Source organism: Vulpes lagopus, chromosome 8, assembly GCF_018345385.1.
Source record: "Vulpes lagopus strain Blue_001 chromosome 8, ASM1834538v1, whole genome shotgun sequence".
Taxonomy (NCBI): domain Eukaryota; kingdom Metazoa; phylum Chordata; class Mammalia; order Carnivora; family Canidae; genus Vulpes; species Vulpes lagopus.
In genome coordinates, this window is record NC_054831.1 from 64,211,081 (window position 1) to 64,234,109 (window position 23,029).

General features: G+C 41.9%; 1 protein-coding gene across 4 annotated transcripts; it reads left to right on the forward strand.

Moving 5' to 3' along the window:
• Positions 1-4,471: 4,471 nt before the first annotated feature.
• On the forward strand, positions 4,472-22,722 carry MSRB2 (methionine sulfoxide reductase B2). 4 transcript variants are annotated; one of them, XR_005989549.1, is made up of 6 exons: positions 4,472-4,645; positions 11,049-11,149; positions 15,013-15,089; positions 19,651-19,700; positions 20,488-20,635; positions 21,953-22,722. XR_005989549.1 is itself a non-coding variant. In XM_041767617.1 (5 exons), exons 1-5 carry the CDS (start codon positions 4,534-4,536, stop codon positions 22,055-22,057), a joined length of 543 nt encoding a protein of 180 aa, XP_041623551.1. In that variant the 5' UTR covers positions 4,472-4,533; the 3' UTR covers positions 22,058-22,722. The 4 variants fall into 4 exon arrangements, 3 of the variants coding, with proteins under 3 accessions (XP_041623551.1, XP_041623552.1, XP_041623554.1); XM_041767617.1 differs by lacking the exon at positions 19,651-19,700; XM_041767618.1 differs by lacking the exons at positions 15,013-15,089; positions 19,651-19,700 and having other exon boundaries at positions 20,459-20,635.
• The last annotated feature ends 307 nt before the right edge of the window (positions 22,723-23,029 follow it).

Sequence of the window (23,029 nt, forward strand, 5' to 3'; positions counted from 1 at the left end):
GGATATGACACTAAATTTAACTCAAAAATTATTTCTTTGGGTTGAAGTAAGTTATCATTCTAAGCCTTAGACTCTAAGGCTTGATCATTACCTATCTTGATCATTACCTTCCCCCAAAACACACATTAAATGATTTTATATTCCATTTTTTATAATAGACTACACATATAATAGATTACAGATATATTGATTACACATATATTGATATTGAACCTCTATTTGCCTCCTAGGCCTAATTTTTGGTTATTCCATTTTGATATGTACCGTTTCCTAATAAGGAACTTTAATATGGTATAACCAGGGTTACTTTTATTACAAACATATTCTTTTTTCCACACTTATTTTAGTTATTTTGTCAATTTTGATAAAGTAACCCATTGGAATTATAAATGATATTGCTTAAATCCATAAATTGACTTGAATATTATTTTAATCTTCATTTCAGCTGTCTGCAGGAGAATATAACTTCCCATTTTTCACCCAAAGTCATATGATTACAGACTTGAGAGTTCAGATATCATTCAGTTTCTCATTGTAGGCCACCCTGTTCTGCACTTATGTAAAATGTTACAGATAACCAAACCAAGGACCCCAAACCTATATCTGGTAGGGAATAGCTGAAAATAAGACCTATCTCATTTGGCACTTTTTCTATCACACCATTTAGTAAAGTCTTCATTTACTTCTTTTAATGATTTAAAACATTTACAGATGTTGGCGTGTCTCTGTGGTTTGGTTGAGCACCCAACTCTTCATTTCAGCTCAGGTAGTGATCTAAGGGTCATGGGATCAAGCCCTGGGACAGAACCATGACAGGCCCACAACAGGCTCACGATAGGCCCCATGGTTGGCCCCAGTTAGGCTACAAGGTCAGTGGGGAGTCTGTTTGAGATTCTTTCCCTCTGCCCTTCCCCCCACGCACACTCTTTCTTTAATATATAAAAAAATCTTTAAAAAAAAATAAAATGTTTACAGATGTTAGTTAGGTATATCCCAGTTAGCTAATTTCTAGGACTTTTCTAGATTGCCATAGAAAAAAAATGAACATTGATAACTGAACTTTAGGCATATGGTTTCTTCAGTGGGGAGAAAAGGCACACAGTTTATTACATTTCCATTATACTTCCTAAATGTTTTGGAGGTGTTTTCTGTTTGTTTAGGCGTTTTTGTTTTTTTGGGTTTTTTTTTGGTAGGGAAAAGCAAACTGGCTTTTGAGCTGACCTCCCATGTTCTGGATCACTCTTATCTTTTTAAGTATTTTATTCTGAATGATAGTTTCTTGTGTCTGCGGGGAAGTATGTTAGATACACAAAGAGATAAAGTTACAGAATCTTGCCTTTTCAAGAGATTCTCACAATCAAATTCCAAACACTACATATAGAGTACCAGTTTCATACAACAGAAAATCACAAATAACAACAGTTTAAAGAAAATATGGACTTGTCCATGTAATGAGAAATCTGAAGGTAGGCAGTCTGTTATATTGGTTACACAGTGTCATCAGAGACTCAGGCCAACTTCCTGACCCCAGTTGTGGATCTCATGATCATGTATATTGAAATATTGCTAGTGCTCTAGCCATCATGAGTAATTTGGGGGGCAAAGGAAGAACAATAGGCCAATGTTAACCAAGTCAGATCTTCCTTAACTGGTATTCCAGGAAGCCCCCCAGTGATGTCTGCTTTTGTCATTGCCCAGCAAGGGAACTGGTGGGTGAAACATTTTAGCTAGGCATACTGCTACCCTCAATAAAATCAAAGATGTGTCTGTAAATAGAGAATGGCAGGACACCTGGGTCGCTCAGCAGTTCAGCGTCTGCCTTTGGCACAGGGCGTGATACTCGTCCAGGGATCCAATGGAATCCCACATTGGGCTCCCTGCGGGGAGCCTGCTTCTCCCTCTGCCTGTGCCTCTGCCTCTCTCTGTGTCTCTCATGAATACATAAATAAAATCTTAAAAAGAGAGAGAGAGAGGAGAATGGACATTGAGCAGGCAGCTTGTAGTCTCTACCACTCAGCATATGTGGTAAAACATAAACAGGGGTTTTCTTTAGACTAAGACCATTTGGCTAATTGGAGATTGGCACATGGTCTTCATGGTTAAGCTGGATTTAGACAAATGGTGGCGGGCCATAACCCCAGTTTAAGGATAAGTAAACTGAGTATTTGACCAAGGCCATGCATTTTATAATATAAGATATCCTGAATTGGGTCATAAGCCAGACTCCATGCTTTTTCACAATGTCACAATGTTAAATTTATTTCTGGGGAATAAATTTACTTATTGAGATTGGGAGGGATGAAGATGAGCGAGATACACTTCTACCATTTCTTGATAGTTTCTAAAACTTAAACCTTAGGAGGACTTTATATGCTTTTCAACTAACTAGCAGTGTGACCACGGACAAGCTACTGAACCTCCCTGGATCTGAATCAAATACTAAATTAGTCAGACATTACAAGAAAAGAACACTACACAGACTGCTATTCCTCATGAACATGGATGCAAAAGCTCTAAACAAAATTTTTAATAAAATTAGATGAATAAAAATTTTAAAAACACAAACTATATTTTCTGATCCAGCATATATATGTGTGAGTAGATGTCTATCTGAATCTTTATCCATAAATCCCAGATTCATTCTTTTATTTATTTATTGTAATTTTTGAAGATCTACCTAGCAGGTTCCCAACAGTGAGCTAAAATAAACACTAGACAATGTTAAAAGTGAATGAGCAAGGCTGAATCTTACAGTATTGGGCTAGGGGAGATTTAAAAAAAACAAAAAGCTTCAAATGCTATTGTTCTTTTTAGAACAAAAGCTTCTAAATGCTGATGCATTTAGAGTAAAGCATACTCGAAATAGAACATCCAAGTTCTGCAGGAATAGATTGGAGGAGAGGAGATGCTTGGTACTAAGTGTACCTTCCAGATGATATGTTATATAGTATCTTTCAAGTGGAAAGTGTAAGAATTAGGAATTTTTGGCACTGGGAGAGGACTACATGTGTGTATCTATCTATGTCTATATTAAGAAAATCTCAAGAACATCCTTCTGACTTCTCTTCTTGTTTTCTGCTTGGTGACACTTCCATTTAACTCTGCAAAAAAACAAAAACAAAAAACAAAACAACAACAACAAAAAAACCAAAACAGCGTTGCCCTGGCTTTGGGAAACCACGCTTCTGATCCTGATTCCTACATTCTGGTTGGTTGTGTGATGTTGATAAACCACTAGCTACACTGGCCCCACTTTCCCCATGAACAATATAAGGTAAGTGGCCAGGCGATCTCGTAGGCACCTTCCAGCTCTAAACAAAATGGGTGGCCTAAGTAAGTGACCTCTGCCACTTGGATCCCAAGCACACTGCATGCTATTATGATCATGTTATTTTAATAAGAATTCTACACCTACAACCGTATAACATGGCATGCAGAACACTGGAAAAAATTGCATCACTGGAATCCAAAAAGAAGTTGATCACTTAACATTGCAGTGCTATAACATCTTTGATAATATTATTTACTCAAGAGAAAAGGAAGCACATACATGCAATGATTTGTACAGGAATGTTCCTAGCAGCTTTATTTCTAATAAGGAAATATTGGAAATAATATAAATGTCTATCAATAGGGCAGTCCAGGTGGCTCAGCGGTTCAGCACAGCCTTCAGCCCAGTGCAGGATCCTGGAGCCACGGGATCCAGTTCCACGTCCGGCTCCCTGCATGAAGCCCTGCTTCTCCCTCTGCCTGTGTCTCTGCCTCTCTCTCTCTCTGTCTCTCATAAATAAATAAAATCTTAAAAAAAAATGTCTATCAATAGATGACTAGATAAATACATTGTGGTATATCCATAAATGGAATACTACTCAGCACGAACAAGGATTCCATTTACAAACAACTCAAGAAAATGCAGATTCATCATCTATAGTTACACAATATATACAATTCTAGCAAATGCAAACAAAGTATAAAACAGATCAGTGTTTGGGCTGGGGTGTGGGAAGTGTAGTGGGGAAGGGTGGAGAAGGGAAGGGCCAGGGGAGGCCAATTAGGAGTAGGAGCGGGAGAGGGGTAGGAGGAGGTACTCCAGAGGGGGAGGAGCTGAATGGTGGCAGGACTTTGGAGGGTGGAGGCAGGAGTGCGAGCAGAAGAGGGAAGAGAAAAGCAGAGGAAGGAGAGGCAGGGGGATGCGGGGCGCGAGAGGCAGGAGGTGGGGAGCATGAGAGGAGGCGGGGCGCGCGAGGGAGGGGGTGGGGCGTGAGGGAGAGGGCGGGTCCATTAGGAGGCGAGGTGCATGGGTGGAGGCGGGGCGTGAGGGAGGGGCGGGGCGTAAGGGAGGGGGCGGGGCGTGAGGGAGGGGCGGGGCGTAAGGGAGGGGGCGGGGCGTGAGAGAGGGCGGGCCCATGAGGAGGCGAGGTGCACGGGTGGAGGCGGGGCGTGAGGGAGGGGGCGGGGCGTGAAGGAGGAGGCGGGGCGCGGCGCGCGAGGGACGCCGTGCGTCGGCTCTGCAGGGCCCGGGCGCGCGGCGTCATGGCGCGCCTGCTCCGCGCCCTCCGGGGATTTCCCCTTGGAGACGCGCTCCTGCGGGCGGTGGGGAGCCGCGCTGGTGGCGGCGGCTCAGCGGCCGGTCACGGGGACGCAGGTAGGATGCGGGCGGCGCAAGGCCCGCCGCCCCCTGGCTTTCGGTTTCATTTCACCTGCGCGGACGAGGGCGACCTGGCGCTTCCTTCTCGAGAAGCCTCCTAGACGCGCCCGTGTCCGCCGCTCCTTGCCGTCCAGGACACTTGTACATTTGGCGGGGTAGGGGTGGGCGTCCCTGATTTTTTTTTTTCCGCCGTCAAGTGTCGGGCCCAGGAGCCCCTGACGCTTCTCCCCGCCCCCGGCCAGCAGTCGCGGCGGTGGGGTCAGCGACCCGACGTGGTGCGCTCGGCCCTGGACCGGCCGGTGGTCTGTGCCGCCGTCCCCTTCTAAGAGTCTAAGTGCTGCTTTTCCCAGGTGAGAAGCACCCGGACCCAGGGAGACGCGTGGGCTAGTAACTCGTTCCCCTTCAGACTGGTAGTCATTGCTCCTCGGTGGCTCCCGGACACACCAGTGAAGAGTGTGTGTGTCTTCTCGAAATACCTTTGGCTCCTCTGTTGGATTGGGGCACATTTGCTTCACCTTTTAGTATGGAGTCACCTGTGGAGACCTGTGTCAGTGGCACTGTATTTCAGATATATTTCAGGTAGTAATTTAGTGCTCCCTGTGCTTTGGCTTCATGGGCAACTGCCCAGCTGTCCCATCTCTGACTCTGATTGTGTTAGGTGTCCAGTGAAGAAATTTAAAAATACCTGTCTTCTCTGAAAATGTATCCAGTCACTTGGAATTTTTTTTTTTTTTATCCTTTGAAGTGTCAAAATGTAGTTTTAAATAAAAGCACAGGCAATGTGGAGTAATGGCTGATCCAACATGACGTCCAGTCATGGCCTTCAGCACCTCTTGGTGTCTTAGCCAGTCTGATATTTGTTGCCTACCTACTGTGTGCCAAGCATTGGTTTTCTGAGAACCACAGGGGGTGAAAACATCCTACTTTTGGGCTGGAGGTCTCCTCATTCCCCTTAATAGGATAGTGGTTTCAATGGAAACTTGTCCTTTATGTGTGTACTGGTGTTGTCAAAAAATAGCCTAATGAATTGCCTTAGGATCTGAAGTTTCCAGAAGCATTTAATATTTGGTCAGACTCCCGATACATAACAGGAGCTGTGTGACTTATCAGACACCCCCTCCCGGGAAATTATTCTAAGAAAGTAATTCAAAAGAACGAAGCTATGTGTACAAAGATGTTTTTGACAGCACTACTCTTAAGAACCAGAAACTGGCTATAACCCAAATGTCCATCAGTTAAGGAATCCTTAAATAAACCAGTAAAGTTCAATTCAGCAAACTATTAGGCACCCATTAAAATTTTATAGGCAGAAAATAAAATAAAATAAAATAAAATAAAATAAAATAAAATAAAATAAATAAAATTTTATAGGCAGGTAATAGCTTGGTGGTGAAGGGCTTTGGTGTTGACAGTGTCACATACTGGCTCTATGTCTTTGGGCACATCCTGAACTTCATAAGCTTAACTCTGTTTTTTTCTTCTATAGAATAAAGATAATGATAATAGTAGGGTTGTACAGAATAAAAGAAAAAAAGTTAAAATGCTTTATCACAATGATTGGCACTTAGTAAGCACACAGTAAATGTTAATTATAATTACATAAATAAATGGAAAGGACAAAAAAGTAGCTACATTTAACCTATGTTATAGTCGTCGGGAAGATTGAGAGAAAAATGAGAAGATGTTGATAGTGATGGGGGACAGTTCCACAACACTGAGATTTCTGATACGCAAGAGGCACAGCCCCTATGATTTTGTTGTCAAGATTGACAAGAGCAAACCAAAAGAGGAAAGTAAGAAGTATCTGGAGAAAACTTGTTTCAGGAAAACATTCTGGAAATCCTCTGCTAGGAAACCATCTTGAGCATTGTTTAAACCAGTCCAGTCATTGGAGTGAGAAAGAAAGCTAGTCTGCAAATTAGAGTGGGCCTGGGGATTCTTTCTGGGCCAGTTTGTGATAGATTCCCTTAGTCTCAAGTATCTATTGAAACGAGGCTTGCTTATGTATGACATTTGGCAGTATAGTAGCTGTGGCCAGAAATGTTAGCAAAACCAGAAGGAGGTAACCAGTAGGTGACCATATGACCAAGAGAGGCTGTTCTTTAAAGATGAGAAGATGTAAGCCCACCTCATGAAACATTACCAACAAGAAAGGCAGCCTCTGCAAATCACAGCACATGGAGAACAATGAACCCAAAGGAAAATGAGTTTATCAAAGCATAGTTCAAAGTAAAGCTGTGTAGCTATCTAGTACAAGAGCAAGAACAACCAAGTCTTTTGATAGTGAAGATAGTAAGAGAATGCAGAGGGAATCTGAAAGACAACTCAAGGTACAGATGATGGAGCTTTCCAGATTATATATGCCAATCTTAGTACCAAGAATCAGTTTTCCTCTTGGAAATCCATAGAAATAATACAAGATCTTTGCCAAAGCCAAGAACACAGGCAGAGTGACATGACAGGACAGGGACTTGAAGGATAGGGAAGGTATTTTGTCATGATGCTCTGTTACTCCTTTCCTTAACAGATGTTAGTGATTAGCCAGGGTTCAGATATACACATTCCCCTCAAGACCAGTTTAGATTCTGGGAGGAGGAATCAAATCCTACTAGTATATCTTGCTCTTGCCTTCCTTTTTTCCACTATTTGAAGTGGCCTCTGTGTGACCAGTCTCACCTTGGGTCATGCTAACATGGCACTATCCAAATTTTGGATCTTGCCCTTTGTTGAAGGCTTGCAAAATAGACACATCTCTTTGTCTATTTTGGTCTTTCAAACTGCCTAAAATGGAATGCCTTCCATTTCCCTTATGGTTCACACCCATTGAAACTAGTTATAATTCCACTGCTTTTTTTTTTTTTTTAAGTAAGGTCCACACTGGGCATGGAGCCAAACTCAGGGCTTGAACTCATGACCCTGAGATTTAGACCTGAGCTGAGACAAAGAGTCTGATGGACTGAGCCACCTAGGCGCCCTCCCATTTGCTCTTAAAACAAAAAAAAAAAAAAAACAGCTTTCCCTAACCCAGCCTGAAAAGATTTCACAGTGTTTCCACCACTCAATTGGTGGTTAAGCTGGCATTGTTTGTAAAACTCTTTCATTATTACCTTGAATAGTTATCTAAAGTGTGTATAGTCAATAAAATTGTCATAATTTAATTGGTCTTCCATATTTCCTCTACCCAAGGTCAAGAACAGCTGCACATCTCTCTCCTTTCTGTTCTAAATCACCAGTTTATCCTCTTCACTGGATCATTCCCAGCAGCATACTAGAACACTGTGATCTTTCCCATCCTAAAGAATGCTCCTGGCCTCACTTCCCTTCCACCTACCTCCAGAACTCCTGAAAGAACTTACGTATTCGCACTGGCTTCCTTTCCTTCCTCCTATTCTGTATCAAATACCTTCCAGTCAGATTCACATACACACTCCTCCACCTAAACTGCTTTTTCAGGGCACCAGTGACTGCCACATTGCTGAACCCTATGATTATTAATTATCAGTCATCTCTGTCTAGCACACCACATTCTGGAGTTTCCTTCCAACTTCTCTGTCTCTTCAACCTGTGTATCTTGGAATGCCTCCAAGTCCAGCCCTTGGGCCTCTCTGTTCTTTCAACAGTCACTGACTTGGGGATCTTCCAGGCTTATGGCTTTAAATAACATCTTAACGCCAAGAAATCCCAAATATACATTTCCACCTTGGACTTCTCCCCAGTTTCTAAATCCATATATCCAACTGCCTACTTGACATCTCCATTTGAATATTGAACTGGCATTTTTATTAACAAGCCTTCAAACCTATTCTTCGTATAGGCTTCCGCATCTTCTGCTCAGACCAAGACACTTAGAGTAGTGCCCTTTGACCGTATTCTTTCTCCTACTTCACATCAGCAAATCCTCTGGCTCTGCTATCAGAATACATCTGGTATGTGACTGCCCTGAGCTGGACCACTGCCACCACCCTAAACCCAGGTCTCTTCCTTTTCTCAGCCAGGTTGTTAAAGTATCCCCTGTAATCACATCTTTTAGCATATCAGCCAGTAATCCTTTTAAATATTAGGTCATGTCATGCCTCTGCTTACCTTCTAATGACTTCCATACTCACTGAGAATAAAAGCCATCATCCTTATGGTAGATTTAAAGACTTTCATTGATCTGCCTTCCCCTTCTGCCCCCCCCCCCCCCATTAGCTTTCTACTCTTAGCAGATCCTAGAGAATGAGCAGATCCTAGAGTTATTTAGGAAGTAGAACCAGTAGGGCTTGGTGCAGGGAAAAGGGAAGAGTCCCGCCTAGTGGCCTGGCATTCTGGTTTGAAGCATGGGGTCAATAAGCTAGAACACATGAGAGGAAGAGCATAGTTGAGTTGGGGGAGGGGAGATACATGAAGTCCTTTTGTGTATGGTGTTTGAAACGTGACATCCTTGGGGAGATATCCAGGTGTAGTTATCTGTGGATCTGGAATTCAGTAGAGATCTAGGCTGGAGAGTAAAATAGATTGGGAGTCTCATCACGTGGATGGTACTGTAAGCTACTCACTGGATAAAATCACCCATGGGGCAAGTGTGATGTGGTGAGAGAAGTGAGCCTAGGATGGATAGATTCATCTGAAGGATACCAGTATTCCAGGGATGGCTAGAGGGAATGAATAGGCAGGGCTGAGGAAAGATACTGAAAGGGAATAACAGGAGAGACGAGAGTATTGGGTGCCACGGAAGCCAAAGGAAATAAAAGACACCATAGGAGAATGTCAAATATCAGTAGTACGGAGAAGTGCCAGAGAAGGATGAAGTGTTCTAGATTTTACTGAGAAGTCCTCAGTGGGCTCTCTGAGAATGGATGCAGTGCAGTGGGCAGGGAGGTGATGTGTCTTTGGTATTTCACACCGAGGCACGTGATGTCGGCTTGCCCCGCTGTTGGTGATGCTGACTTGGCTTACTTGGTTAACGTGGTGACTTGTACATTTTTCCATTGTAAAGGTACATTTTCTTCCTTTGTAATTAATAATATTTTGAAAATGTGTGACCTTTCCATTCTTCAACAGTCTCTCACCCAGGATTTTAGAATCCCCTGATGATTCTTGCTTGAGTTGGTTATTATTTTAGTGATTGTAAAAATGGTGACATTTTTAAAAGTTTATCATTTCTTATCCACTTATTACTTGACATTCTGCATGATAACTCTGAAAGCTTCTGAGCAGTAATAATTGTCACATAAATACATTTTGCTTAATTCCCCAAGAAATGAGATCCAGAAGAATTGTGTATACCTGGGCTATATTTTCATAGGAAAATTTCAGAGGTGTATTTCCAGAGTAAAAAAGAAATCCCCGTAACCTTATAAAAAGTATTTTAGAGAGGACAATCTTTAATATATTTAACAGATTAAGAACCTTTTAATAAAATGTAAACAACCATAGCATTCAACAATATACAATACTGTAATACCATATTGTATAGTATTATGAGCTAGCAATGAAGATTCAAGCCTTTTCTTATCTGAAAGATTATTTAGGATCTTCTATGGTAACCAAAAATGAATGTTAATATGATATTCAGGCATGTTTCCTTTATGGTGGTGACAGTTTCCTATATGGTGGTGACACCACGGGTGTCTGACCTTTCATCTTTGTTGCTGTGGTCAGGTGACATAAGGCCCTGGGCCCCTATCTTCTCTTTTGTAAGTTGCGGTGAACAGCTTATAAAATCCTTTCAAATTATTACTGTAGGATGATTGAAACATTGATTATATACATCAAGCTTCCTTCTCCCCTTTGGCTAAAAAGAGTCATCCTCATTACTTTGTTTATACTCCCTGGAGTAAAAGTGGTAAGATTGAAGCACAAGAGTAGGCTCTGGTAGGTCTCCGTTTCCTTTCAGGAGCATATGCTATAGGACTCTCTCCTTTTTTCCACACAAGAAGATTTTGTAATAAAGACCTCCATTGACAAACAAAATCAGAGAGATTTTTATAAACCAGCGAAGGAGAAGAGTTTAATAACCCACTAGCTCAAGGTTCTTTCCTCTCCAATCACTCGGCTACTCCCAGCTGATAGGAAATATTCCTCTCAACATAGTAATAGAAGGAGGATCAATTTCTCCCCCCGGGTACCTGAGAAGAATTTATTCTGCATTATTTCATTCTTCAGCTGCCTCTTTAGCTTCTGTGCCCCAGTGGGACTGGAATACTGGCGGTCTGCTTGCTACCCCTTTCTTGTTAAACTAGTGAGTCAATTGAAGCATTTTGTACAGGAGCTTTCTGGTTCCTGTGAAGAAGGAAGGAAGGCATGGGAGAGGGAAGGGGTGGCCTTGTTCTGCTGGGTGGCCAGGCGCTGTAGGAGAAAGGATAAGGGAGAAATTTTTTTTGTTTTAATTTTTAAAAATTTCTATTTAACAACACAGGGTCTCTCACAAAGCATGAGCTGCCTCTTACCAAGAGTGAATGGCAAAAGAAGCTGACTCCAGAGCAATTCTATGTTACAAGAGAAAAAGGAACAGAACCAGTAAGCTGCACTGATGATAATTTGGTTGATTGCATGGGTTGGTATAAATACTGCTGAGCCCAACTCACCCACATCCTGCTCTGCCAGTGTGGTCCTCCTTGTGCTTCTCCCTCCTGGGCATCGCTGTCCATCCATCTGTAGGATGCCCTGGATGCATCCATCCCCTCTGTCGCCTTGCCCACCTCTTCTGTGTACCGTAACTGCAGGTGCTCTCCTTCTGTCTCCACCCTTGCCTCCTGGTGCCCCAATGACCCCCGCCTCTTGTGGGTGCACAGCGGTGGGCAGCAGCCTCCAGCTCTTCTGGCTGCCTTTCTCCACAAGGCTGCCAGAGAGATCTTAAAGCACAAATCCACCTGCATCCCTTCCCTGCTAACAATCCTTCAGTGGCTTCCCGCTGCTTCCAAGGTAAAGAGGAAAGTTGACGGTTAATTAGGCCCTACAGGCTCTGCCCCCTATCTCCTGCCCCTGCCCTCATTCTGGCTGTTTTTCCTCTTCATCTCTGCACTTGGACCACACTGTCCTTCCTTTAGCTCTCAGACCGCCTGGCCTCCCTTCTCCCTGAGGCCCCCACCCGTGTCCTTTTTCTCCCCCCTCCCCTCATCCTGTTCATTCAGACCCACCTCTCAACCCCTATCCATGTGCTCAGGCCCCAAAGCAGGTTGCTCTCCCCAGTGCTTTCCCTTCTGACCAGTTGCTGTGGTTGAGATAGCCCTGGCCCGGAACATGGTGCCTGACTAAAGTCCACACTCAGGGAGAAAATACTGAACAAGAGAGCAGGCTAAGAGGTGCAAACATTATTTGAACAGGATTCACTAAACTCAGCGTTTGTTCATTTGCTGAGAGAATTGTCCTCAGGATAGTACTGTTTCCCCAGCACAGCATTTCTTAACAAATATTTGTCTTAGACCCAAATATAACCCCTGAAATAGAGCTGTTGAATATGGTTATTAGACATTTTCTTTGGCAAAGTGGACCCTATAGAATGGACCGTGGTGGTTTTGCAAAGTTGAGAGTATTTCTCTCTTTTCTTTAGCAGCCCCTGTGAAGTTGAGACAGCTGTCTACGTGCACATGGCCTTGTATAATCATGGTGTGTCCTCAACTTCTCTGATGCTAAAATTGTCAGGCCAGCAGATCCCAGTCGATTCTTGTACAGTACTGGTATTTTTTTAAAACTTCCTGTGGATGGGATTTTAATAATCTTTTATGAGGAAAGAGACACAGTCATTATTGCAGATAGTTCGGGGGAGCCACATGTGATGCTCTCTGTGCAATTGGGTGTATCCCAGAATATTCTAAGCCAGCCCTTTCTCAGGGACAGAGCCAGGCAGTGTTTGGTATACATACATTGCCTGGAGATGAGCTGACAGATGTTGAGGAGAATAAATCTGTGGGATTCTCAAACAGATGGTGTGGTATACTCTGTGCATTTGGCCATTTTACAAAATGAGCATCATCCATTATTTTAAGTAATGTTATAAATCCCTTTCAGTTGATCTGTTTCCACGTGTAACTTTTTAGAATATTGCAGAACTAACTGTAAGCCTTGCTAAGGAAAGAGAAGTAACGCATCTCAGGTTTCAATTTGGTAACTCCAACTTAAAAATTCAGTTGCACGTGTTTTTATCAGGCAGCAATAAAAACATGCACTCCACGAGACACAATAAAGGAGTTTAAAGCCTGGTTGCGCAACGACTAAAAGTTAAATATCAATAGAAGGTGAGTTGTCTGCACGGCTTCCTCTGTATGCCCTACAGATCCGCTCTCCATGTGCTTCACTCTGTTCTGAGTTCTGGGGAGAATAATATACTCCCTTCACTTTTGACTACTGCTCAGGTTTGGCCAACAGATGATGCCTGCAAGGTCAGAGGACACAACAGAGAAGTCGGGATCCAGGGTTCTCTAGTACAGGCCTTAGCTCCTGCAGGCTGCCCTCACCCACAGGCTCTGGTGACTGCCCCTTCCTTTGCCTCACAGGCCTGGTAGGGGTGGCGTGATCACAGAGCCGCTCACCCTCTCAGTGCTTCACCCTCCCTGAAGACTGGGCCTGGCCCCCCCTTTGTAAATTATTCTGTATGAAATTATCTGCAGTATCCTTTTGAGTGTGCCATCTGTTTCCAACAGGTATGTTGTATGGACAGGATCAAGGAAGGGCGACATTCCATTGGTCCAGGCAGTCTGTCTGTAGCAGAATACCACAGCCTGAGGGCCTTACACCACATTGATTTCTCACAGTTCTGGAGGCTGGGAAGTCCCAGATTCAGGTGCCTGCCAGTTCAGTCCCTGGTTTTTCCTGTAGTCTCTGTAACCTTAGCACCCAGCCCTGCACTGAGTACATACTAGGTTTTCAAGGGCATATCAGAATGAATGATTGAGGTAGAAGCTGAGTTTGGCTTTAAATTAATGCTAAGACTTCTACAGAATTGAGGCAGGAGGAGGGAGACATCAGGAAGTCAGTCTGGAAAGCAGTGGATAGGCGTCACTTCATAAAATGTGTCAGTTAAGGATTCCTTTTAATTTACTTTTTTTTACTGTGATACCTGTTGCCTGTCACTTCCTCTGTTCACCTGTCCCCTGCAATGACAAAATGACATTTTGAATTTTATCAGACTGTCTGGATGCTGTGAGTCAGCTTTCCAGATCAGCTGAAGGACTGGTAGTCCTTTGGCATGTGTGTCCTGTCAGCTCAGGTGGGAGGGATGTGAAACTTCATTGCAGATGCTGGTTTATGCCAAGGTTGGGAGCTGGCATCCAGGAGCACAGGCCATAAAAAGACCAGCTTACCACTCTTCAGCTTTCTGCAGCTAAGTTTAGAGTCTTTAAAGAGGGAAAATGTCCAAGTGTGCCCAGATGGTAGGCTCAGTGGGTTATTTTGAAATTGTCCATTATGCGGCTCACTGAAAATGTGCTGTTAATACTACCACAGGGAATCTGAATGTTTGACCTATGAATTTGTTGATTTGAGAAATCTAGAAAGGGCAGAAGAGTCCAGCTTATTTCCTGAGTCAGTTCTGGGTCACCCATTCTGTGCCGTGGCTTCTCTTTGACCCATAAGATGGGGTAGCGCTTGCCACCAGACTCTGGTTATGGTTCTTCAGTGGTTGGCCTGTGTGAGAGGTCTGATTGTTTTTCTTTTAATTTACTTTAACAAAAGGAACTGAGTAAAAAGGTCTTTGTTTCTTTTTCTAACAATGAGATCCAGTTTTCAAAATAACATTTTGAAAAATACTGACTTGGCTGACTCATTGCCTCACGTCCCCTGTGTTCTTCTTGGGAGACCTTTGAAAACCTGCAAACTCTTTAAGCCACAGTTAATGAAGTAATTTCATCTAAGTAGTAACTTAGTACTGGGATAATCTAACTCATTATTTAAACATTTATTAGGTATGCCATGTCCTAAGCACCACGTGAGGCATATTAAAGGCATAACCAAGAGCCCACAGAGCTATGCTTTTCCTGTATTTATATTCTATCTTTAATTGAAGATTTCACAGTGTTTTAGACAGTGGACTGGATTTGTATTGTATTAACTCTTTTGAAAGGAAGTCTGAAATTTTACACAATCCAGAGGACTGTTCTCTCACTTTTTCACAGACTTTGATGTTCTTGGATGAAAGGTGCTATATAAATACAAAGCATTATTAATGTCATAATTTGAATATTTGGCACAATAAAGGCCAGTTGTGATAAGCCTACAGGCGGCTTCATTGGGCAGGTTATAATCTTTCCGGTGATATTTGCACTTTGTCAAATTAGTACAAAAATTCCTTTATTTGAGGACTGAATCTTGGACTTAAATTTGCTGTATCATCTCCTGCTGGTCTTATGAGAACCCTACACATAATCTATCTGATTCACTTTCAGCCTTTCAGTGGGGTCTATCTGAATAACAAGGAATCAGGAATGTATCACTGTGTGTGCTGTGACAGCCCACTCTTCAGGTAAGGATCGGGAGGTACCGAAGGAGAACAGACCTCCAGATTTCTTACAGCTCTGTCTCGTTTGAAGCCTTGCATAAATACATACCCATGTTGTTTTTAATTGCCCTCCTCATTTGGCATAGTTGCTATAAGAAGAGCTATTTATATAAAATACTTGCCTGTCTTGATTATTTCTAGCATTTAGAACAGTTAATGAGACTTCTGAGCCTATATTCTTTCTTTCTGTATCCCCGAGAAATAGCAAACAAATAAAACTTTGTAGGCACCTTAAGATAATGCTATTAGAATATTTTCCTGGAAAGTATTTAAAGAAATCTAAACCATAATAGTATTTAGTTGGCCATGTGATTAAAACTATATCTCTCCCAGGGAAAATGGGTTTATAATTTAATTTGGCAAATGTAGAATTTTATGAGGATAGATTCCCCACAGTGCTTGACAGTAGTGAATACCATGCCCTCTTCTATATAGCTAAAAGTAAATTTAATTGTCCCTTGATTTCAAAGCCTCTTTTAAGTCAATCAGGATCTGAAATCTCTCAACAAAGGCTTTTTTGTTTAGACATGCAGGAAACAGTCTAAAAAAAGTAGATTCGATGAAGAAGAAAGGAAAACATCTTTGAAGTCCTGTTTTCAGAACTTCAAAGATATTTTCCTTTCTTCTGCATCAACCCTAAATTGGTTTAGAATAAAATATAAATCAAGCCAGCTCTGTGAATCTTCCATTAGGCAGTGCTTCATTATGTCCTCTGGGCTTTGAGCAGACTGGTCTTTCTTGGGCTGCTGGCTGCTAATGTGGGCTGAATTTGGAAAGCCAGACCCCGCCTGCAAGGATGAGGAACAATTAGGATTGATTTCCCTTCATGCTTATGAAAGGGCAGGCCTTTGCCCAGATTCATTCACTTTGTCAATGGCTGAGGAAGAGACATCTAAGATAGCAGTCGGCCTAGGATGTCCTGGAGAAAACTGAGAGAAAGAGGTTAATTTTAACACAGTAAAATGTGGGACACATACTTCTGAGACATTTGGTTCCTTGACATTTGGTTTTATTAAGGAGGAGAAATAGGACCTCAAGATAGCCAACCTGTTTTTAGTCAAAAAAGGTGTATGGTGTGAAGATGTAAAGGACTGCCTTGTTAAACTGTGGGTCTGTTTCTATCTTTGGACTGTGAAGGCTGAGGATAAAAAGTCATCCTTGTAAGAGCGTTGTCTACTTTACATTCTTCATTGTTTTACTTCATTGGTGTTCTTATTTCTGCACTAGCAAAGTTGAGATCTTTTCCTGCCCAGTGCCCACCATCCCCTTACCACAGCAGCGTATCATTGAATCACAGAATGTTGGTGCTTTGTCTGGTAGGAATTTCTACCATAATGGTAATGTTCTGTATCTGCTCTTTCAATATGGTAGCCACATGTGGCTCTTCAGCATTCAAAATGTTGCTTGAAGATAACTTTTAAATTTTATTTAATTTTAATTAATTTAAACCTAAAAGCCCAAGTGTGACCAGTGGCTACCATATTAGCACAGTGCTAGTCCAAATTAAGAAAATTGAGTGATCAATCTCAGGTCACTGAGATAGTGAAGCAGCCAAGACTAACAGGAGAACCAGCCAATTCTCCAAAAGCCCAATTACCAAAGGCTGGTATGCTGAGCTGCCAGTTCACCAACCTTATCTGTTTCTTCTTTAATCATTTAGTTTTAGTTTTAATCAAAAGTTTCTCTTTTCTTAAGGACTTTGGAGTAAGTTTCTGTTTCATTTTCTGGCTGTTGCTGCTATAACTGACACTAGGAGAAGACTATTTATAAGAATCTTTTATGTTCCAGAATATACTCTTATTAGAGATGTATTTGTTTATAGGAGAAGTAGTATAGTAGAGTGGCTCCACTGCTGTGTGACCTTGGGCAAATCTCTTAACCAGTTCATGCTTTGATTTCCTCACCTGTAATGTGGTAGCATGAGAGTAATACCAACTTCAGAAAGTTGTTGAGAGGATTAACTGAGTTAAGAGGTATGCATGTAAAAGCACCAGTGCAATGCCTGGCACATGCCAAGCATTCAGTACATGTTAGCAATGATTATTCTTAGAGATAAATCCTTCTTTGGGCTATATATATGGATAAATTTTTGTTAATGAGGAATTCTTATGAGTATGTTCTAATTAATGAGAATCTGTAAGTGGAAATTATATTCCTGAGCATGCTTCCCATTCAAAAGGATAGTCTTAGGAATATATTCTTGTTTTGCCTCTCATTCTCCCCCTCTCTCTGTCTGTCCCTAGTCTCCAGCCTTAATAATAGCAAGGCAGGGGTGGAGAAAAAGCAAACATTCCTTCGAATGCTTTTATAGATAGAGTCAAAATGAGGGGAAAAGTTGGTCAACCAAGAGTCAGGTAGATGTGGGACCAGTGTCTCTGGGCAGCTGGACTCACTGCTGCCTGTAATACTGCCTTCACAGACCACCAATATGGTGCATGTTCCAGGAGACCTGCCTCCTCTTCAAATCAGATGCCTCTGATCCAAGGTCTCCGGGTCAAGAACACTCTTAGAATGTTATCACTCCCCTGGGGATGCAAGACTGTTGCTTTTTTAACCTTGGAATCATGTGACTTTGCCCCTGCTTCCCTCCCCTCCCCTACTTCCTGTGTTTCCCTTTTTTCTCCTTGCCCACATATACCAATTCTGGAAATGTTTATTAAAATCTGCCATGGGGCCACATACTTCATGCTCCTACATTTCCTTAGAATAGAGGGAATCTGAGAAGCTGATATTATTTGCCTTTTTACATTACATCTGGATGTCCCACATGTAATAAGTAACTAAGTAAGTAACACTGGTTAAAACTGTTTTGTGTGTTCCCATTCCTCCTAATGAATGGAAATTCTCCTAGGATGTTAGAGTTGTCAGTTCTCATCAAGTGCCTCTGCTGTTGGTTTGAGGGCTATGGAATTTCCAAAAATGAAGGAAAACCAAAGCAAATAAACATAAAACAAACATGTAAACATATAATACAAAGCACATAACAAAAAAAGAAAACTAAAAAAAACACCTCTAAGTGTATATGAAAAGAGATGATCTAGTATGGTTTTAGTTTTTCAAGGGAGAGCCTTATAATCTGCCCATCATTTAAATATGTATATTGGAACTTCAAATTGGCCTTAAAGTTAGATTTCCACTCTTAAATTATATATGATGGGCCTCTCGTATTACCTGGTAAAATTTCCAGATTCTGTATATTCTATCAGTAAAGATTTATTGTTTCCCATAAACATTTTAAATGACTTTTTTAGTCTTAGAATCATTCATTTAAAAATGTATTACATTCGTAATTCTCCACCAAAATGCCTTTAATGATCTCTGGTTTACATGTAATGTTAAGAGTGGAAAGGCTGTGATTAAAAGATACTTAAAATGTTTTTCCCTGAGCCAGGGTGGCTCGGGTGTATAGTTTTGAACCCTTCCAAAAAGGCTTGCAAAAAAAATTGGACCCACAGCTGCTCAAATTTCATGGATATCTGTTATTGATAGTAATGATTTTTAAAAATTGTAGCTACTGACTTACATACCATGTGTCTAACACTCTGATAAATACACTATACTTTGAAAGCATGTCAGGTAATCCTCTCAGCAACCTTATGAGGTAATAAGACCATTACTGTTCTATCCAATAGGGCACTAAAGCTTTAAAAGATGAACTAATTTGCCAAGATCACACAGATGTAACAGAGCCCAGATTCATGCCTAAATCTTTCAGAAGTCAGGGCCTTTACTCCTCAAAGTTCTAAAATCCTGGTGAATCTGAATACTCCAGGAGCACTCCAGGAGTTCCTTTTTAGGGGATCTACAAGGCCCTGTCTTTTCTTTTTTTTTTTTTTTTTTTGGCCCTGTCTTTTCTAACTGCATATCCATGAGGCCACATCCTCTTCCTATATGTCAATCAAAATAACATTGTACCAAATTGAATGCAGAAACACATATGAAGAGTCAATAGTCTTTTTAAGCTACATACTAAAGAGATTTGCAGAATTGTAAGACATTATAACTCTTGTCAGTAGATGTTTCATTATAGAATATACAATTATCTGTCAGAAAAAATAGACTATTTATGTTACCAGGTAATTAATTTATTATTTTTAAAAATAACTTACATATAAATATTTTAAAATTATTATAGTTTCTAATTTGTTAAACAGTGATACATGTAATTCATGTAAAGAAAAGAGATCCTCAGGAATTTTTTAGTATAAAGCAGCCCTGAGATGAAAATGTTTGAGAATGACTGCATTCACACAAGACTGTTTCTGCTGGAGTCTGTGCTTTAAACTGAGCTTCCTTCTGTGTTCACAGTCTAGAGATTTATTTGCCATTTGTTCTGCTCTTCACTTAGCTTTTTGGTATTTGGGGGTTTTTTTGTTTGTTTGTTTGGGGTTTTGGTTATTTGGGTTTTTTTTTTTTTTTTGCAGAGTTTATAATACATTCTTCTCCCTTAGAGAAGAGTCATCTCTTCTTCCTTAGAAGAGAGCCATCTCCCTGCTATTAAAAAACTTTCACTCTATTTTCCTAGTGCCATTAAAGGGAGCTCACCTTTCAAAGCACTTGAAGAGTGGGTCTGTGGTGAGTGGACTTGCTTGTTGCCCTCTCACTCCTCTGGTCAGCCCCTCTGGCCCTCTCCCACATCAGCATTACTAGTTCTTATGGGCCTTGCCCAGGAGGGTCACTTCACTGCAGTGACTGGCTCAGGTGTCCAGGCTTCCTTACTAATTATTACAGTGTACATTCATAAGCACTTACTTGTGCCACACAGAATATCTCCGTAAATCCTCAAGATATCTTTCTAACATAAGTAATGTTATCCCTATGCTACAGGTGAGGCCTGGAGCAGGTACGTAACCTGCCCAGTGTCACCCAGCTAAGAAATGGCAGAGGCAGCTTTGGAATCTCTGCAGGCAGGCAGGTAACCCGAAGATCCCACTGCTGACAGTGGGCGTTTCATCAGGCCTCATGCTGCTGGTCCCAGACCCTCATGCCCTCTGTGACCATGAGTGTCTCATTTCCGCTTCCCCCTCTTCTACATTTAGAGCCCTTGGATTTGATCTGCATTTCCTAATATGCATCACAGGTCACAAAGCCCCTAGTGTTTTTTGGTCCCTGTTGACATCGAGAGAGAAGCCTTCAGCATCAAAGGAACAAGAGATCCTTTGACGATGATGAGACGTGTTTAATAGTGAAAGTGCAGTGGGCAGAGTTCCCGTGGAACTGATTGCTTATGTAACTGGCCTTGGGATCTGGCAGGGAGAGAGGAGCTCGGACCCTGCTCAGTAGAAAAATGAGTTGGGGCATAAAATGCTCTTTGTCTGTTAATAACATCTTAGCAGCTGCAGGATGGTGAATGTCTTCACAGTTCCGAGAAAAAGTACTGCTCCGGCACTGGATGGCCTGCATTTTCGGAGGCACACGGGACATCTGGCTCTGATGAAAGGGACACGGGGATCCTGAGACGTGTGGACACCTCATTAGGATTAACTCGCACCGAGGTTGTCTGCAAGCAGGTGGGGGTTTTGTTTTATTTTGTCTGTTTGGTTTTCCCCGATGCTGCCCAGCCTGGGTACCACAGAGAGCATACGTGGTAGTACAACATGGGTGTACTTTTGTCACTGAAACACATTGGGTTTCTATGCTTTCTGCTTCTGATCCCCTCTCCCATGGTTCTGGGCAGTGCAGGGAAGAGAAAAAACCTTCCTGAGCCACTCTGAAGTAGCCTTTCCTCATTCTAGCCTTCCAGAGATGGGGCAGAGTGAGGGTCTGAAAGGAGTTGGCCCTTCACATTCTTTTGAACAGGGAGAGGCTGCAGGATGGCCCCATGTGCTTGGCTTCTCTCCACGTCCTTCCCACTCTGCAGTGTGTCACTAGCAGAGTGCTACTGCAGGCGACATCATGCCGTTCCTGCTGTGGCTCTGGTAGGAGATAGTGCTTTAAATCCAGACAACAGGTTCACTTTTATATTCTTGGGTACTCACTTTTTTGGTTTTTGAAAACATCCGAGGCAGCAGATAAGTATAGCAAAGTCTTATCATAAGCAAAAATAGTACACTGGCTGCAACATTATTGAGTGCTTACCTAGGAATTATATATATATTTTTAAGATTTTATTTATTTATTCATGAGAAAGACAGAGGGACAGAGATAGAGATACAGGCAGAGAGAAAAGCAGGCTCCATGCCAGAAGCACGATGTGGGACTCGATCCCCGGACTCCGGGATCACACCCTGAGCCAAAGGCAGACGCTCAATCGCTGAGCCACCCGGGCATCCCCTAGGAATTGTATTAATGCTTTACATGTACTGTATCAGTTAATCATCACAACAGCTTTATTAAGTAGGTATAATTATTAGTCCCCATTTTATAGATGAGTAAATCAAGGCCTGAGTTAAATAACTTCTTCACCTTCTCGCTGTTTACCACTACTGCACTCTGCATTCTTTCATTTCCTTTTTTTTAAAGATTTATTTATTTATTTGAAAGAGAGAGAGTTCACACGTTCATGACTGTGGGAGTGAGGAGAGGGGCAGAGGGAAAGATTCCCAAGCAGACTCCCCACTGAACATAGAGCCTGACCTGGAGCTTCATCTCGTGACCCATGAGATCATGACCTGAGCCAAAACCAAGAGTTGGACACTCGATTGATTGAGCCACCCGGACACCCCTATATTCTTTCATTTCCTATGTGCATTCTGATGCGATGGACTTTTTTCCCCACACAGGTGTCTAACACTGGAGTGGGGTGGCCATGTGGGGTTCACCTGTCTAGTTTTACATAAAGAACTTTGTCTTAGTGGAGAAATGACAGAGGTTTCTCTCCTTTGCAGTGTGAAGCCCACCTTGGCCATGTGTTTCCTGATGGACCTGGGCCTAGTGGTCAGAGGTTTTGCATTAACAGTGTGGCACTGAAGTTCAAACCAAGGAAACACTGACTATCTCCAAGGGACCCCTTCCCCTGCCACTGCTCCATTTATACCCTCAATTTTCACAGTTTATGTTAATGCCTTATTTTATTTACTACCAAACCAAGCAAAGTTTGCTTCTGGCATCAAGCAAGTTCCAACTTCTATAACTGATTTACCTGGAATCAACCCAACCCTGACTCCATCTTGGATGGTGAAATTTCACAGAATGTCAGAGGGGCAGCCTTTTACATCTGGTTGACTTCTGTAGGCTTTGCCTGGGATGGGAGGGCAAGATTCTTTGAGGACATTAAGAAACTGATGGACTACAATCCAAAAAACTTCTACAAAAGTACCCTGAACTTTCCACTGCAGGTAAGTCCTTTGTGGACATATGTAGGTGAGGGATCAAGTGAAAAGATGAAGGAAATGCGATTAATCAACGATCCCAGCATTGAAAGAAGTACCAAGGACGGAGATTGTGGAAGAACGGTGTTTGGGAGGCACACGTGGTGATTGATGGGATGCATAAATCTTTTTCAGAATTTTAGAATGTCTTGAACATTCTGGTTTCATCCTTTCTACCAGCAAATAAGTTCCAATAAGAGTGTGCAAGATTTCAATGACAAAAGAATAAAAAGTGGTTACAAAGTTAAGCTTTAACATGTTCAAATAAAATATTTACTAAAATTTTATATTTGTTTTTTGTCTAAGCCTACGAGTTTGCTCTTTTGGAAAACAACTCTAAATCAGATACCAGAAAAATTTTGATTACATGGTAGAAGGCATTTGGTTACACCAACAGTAATAGGAACTCAATTGTTTTACAGATTGAGAGTCTTGAATAATTTGCTATTGAGAGTGTTTAAATTATTTGAGACATTACAGGCAGAAAAAGTTATTTCATTTTTTCCTCCTGTTTAGCTTGTAATGCATTATCCAGCTCTTCTTTTAGTGGTTACCTTGGAAATCACAATATGTATCCTTAATTTGTCACAGTCA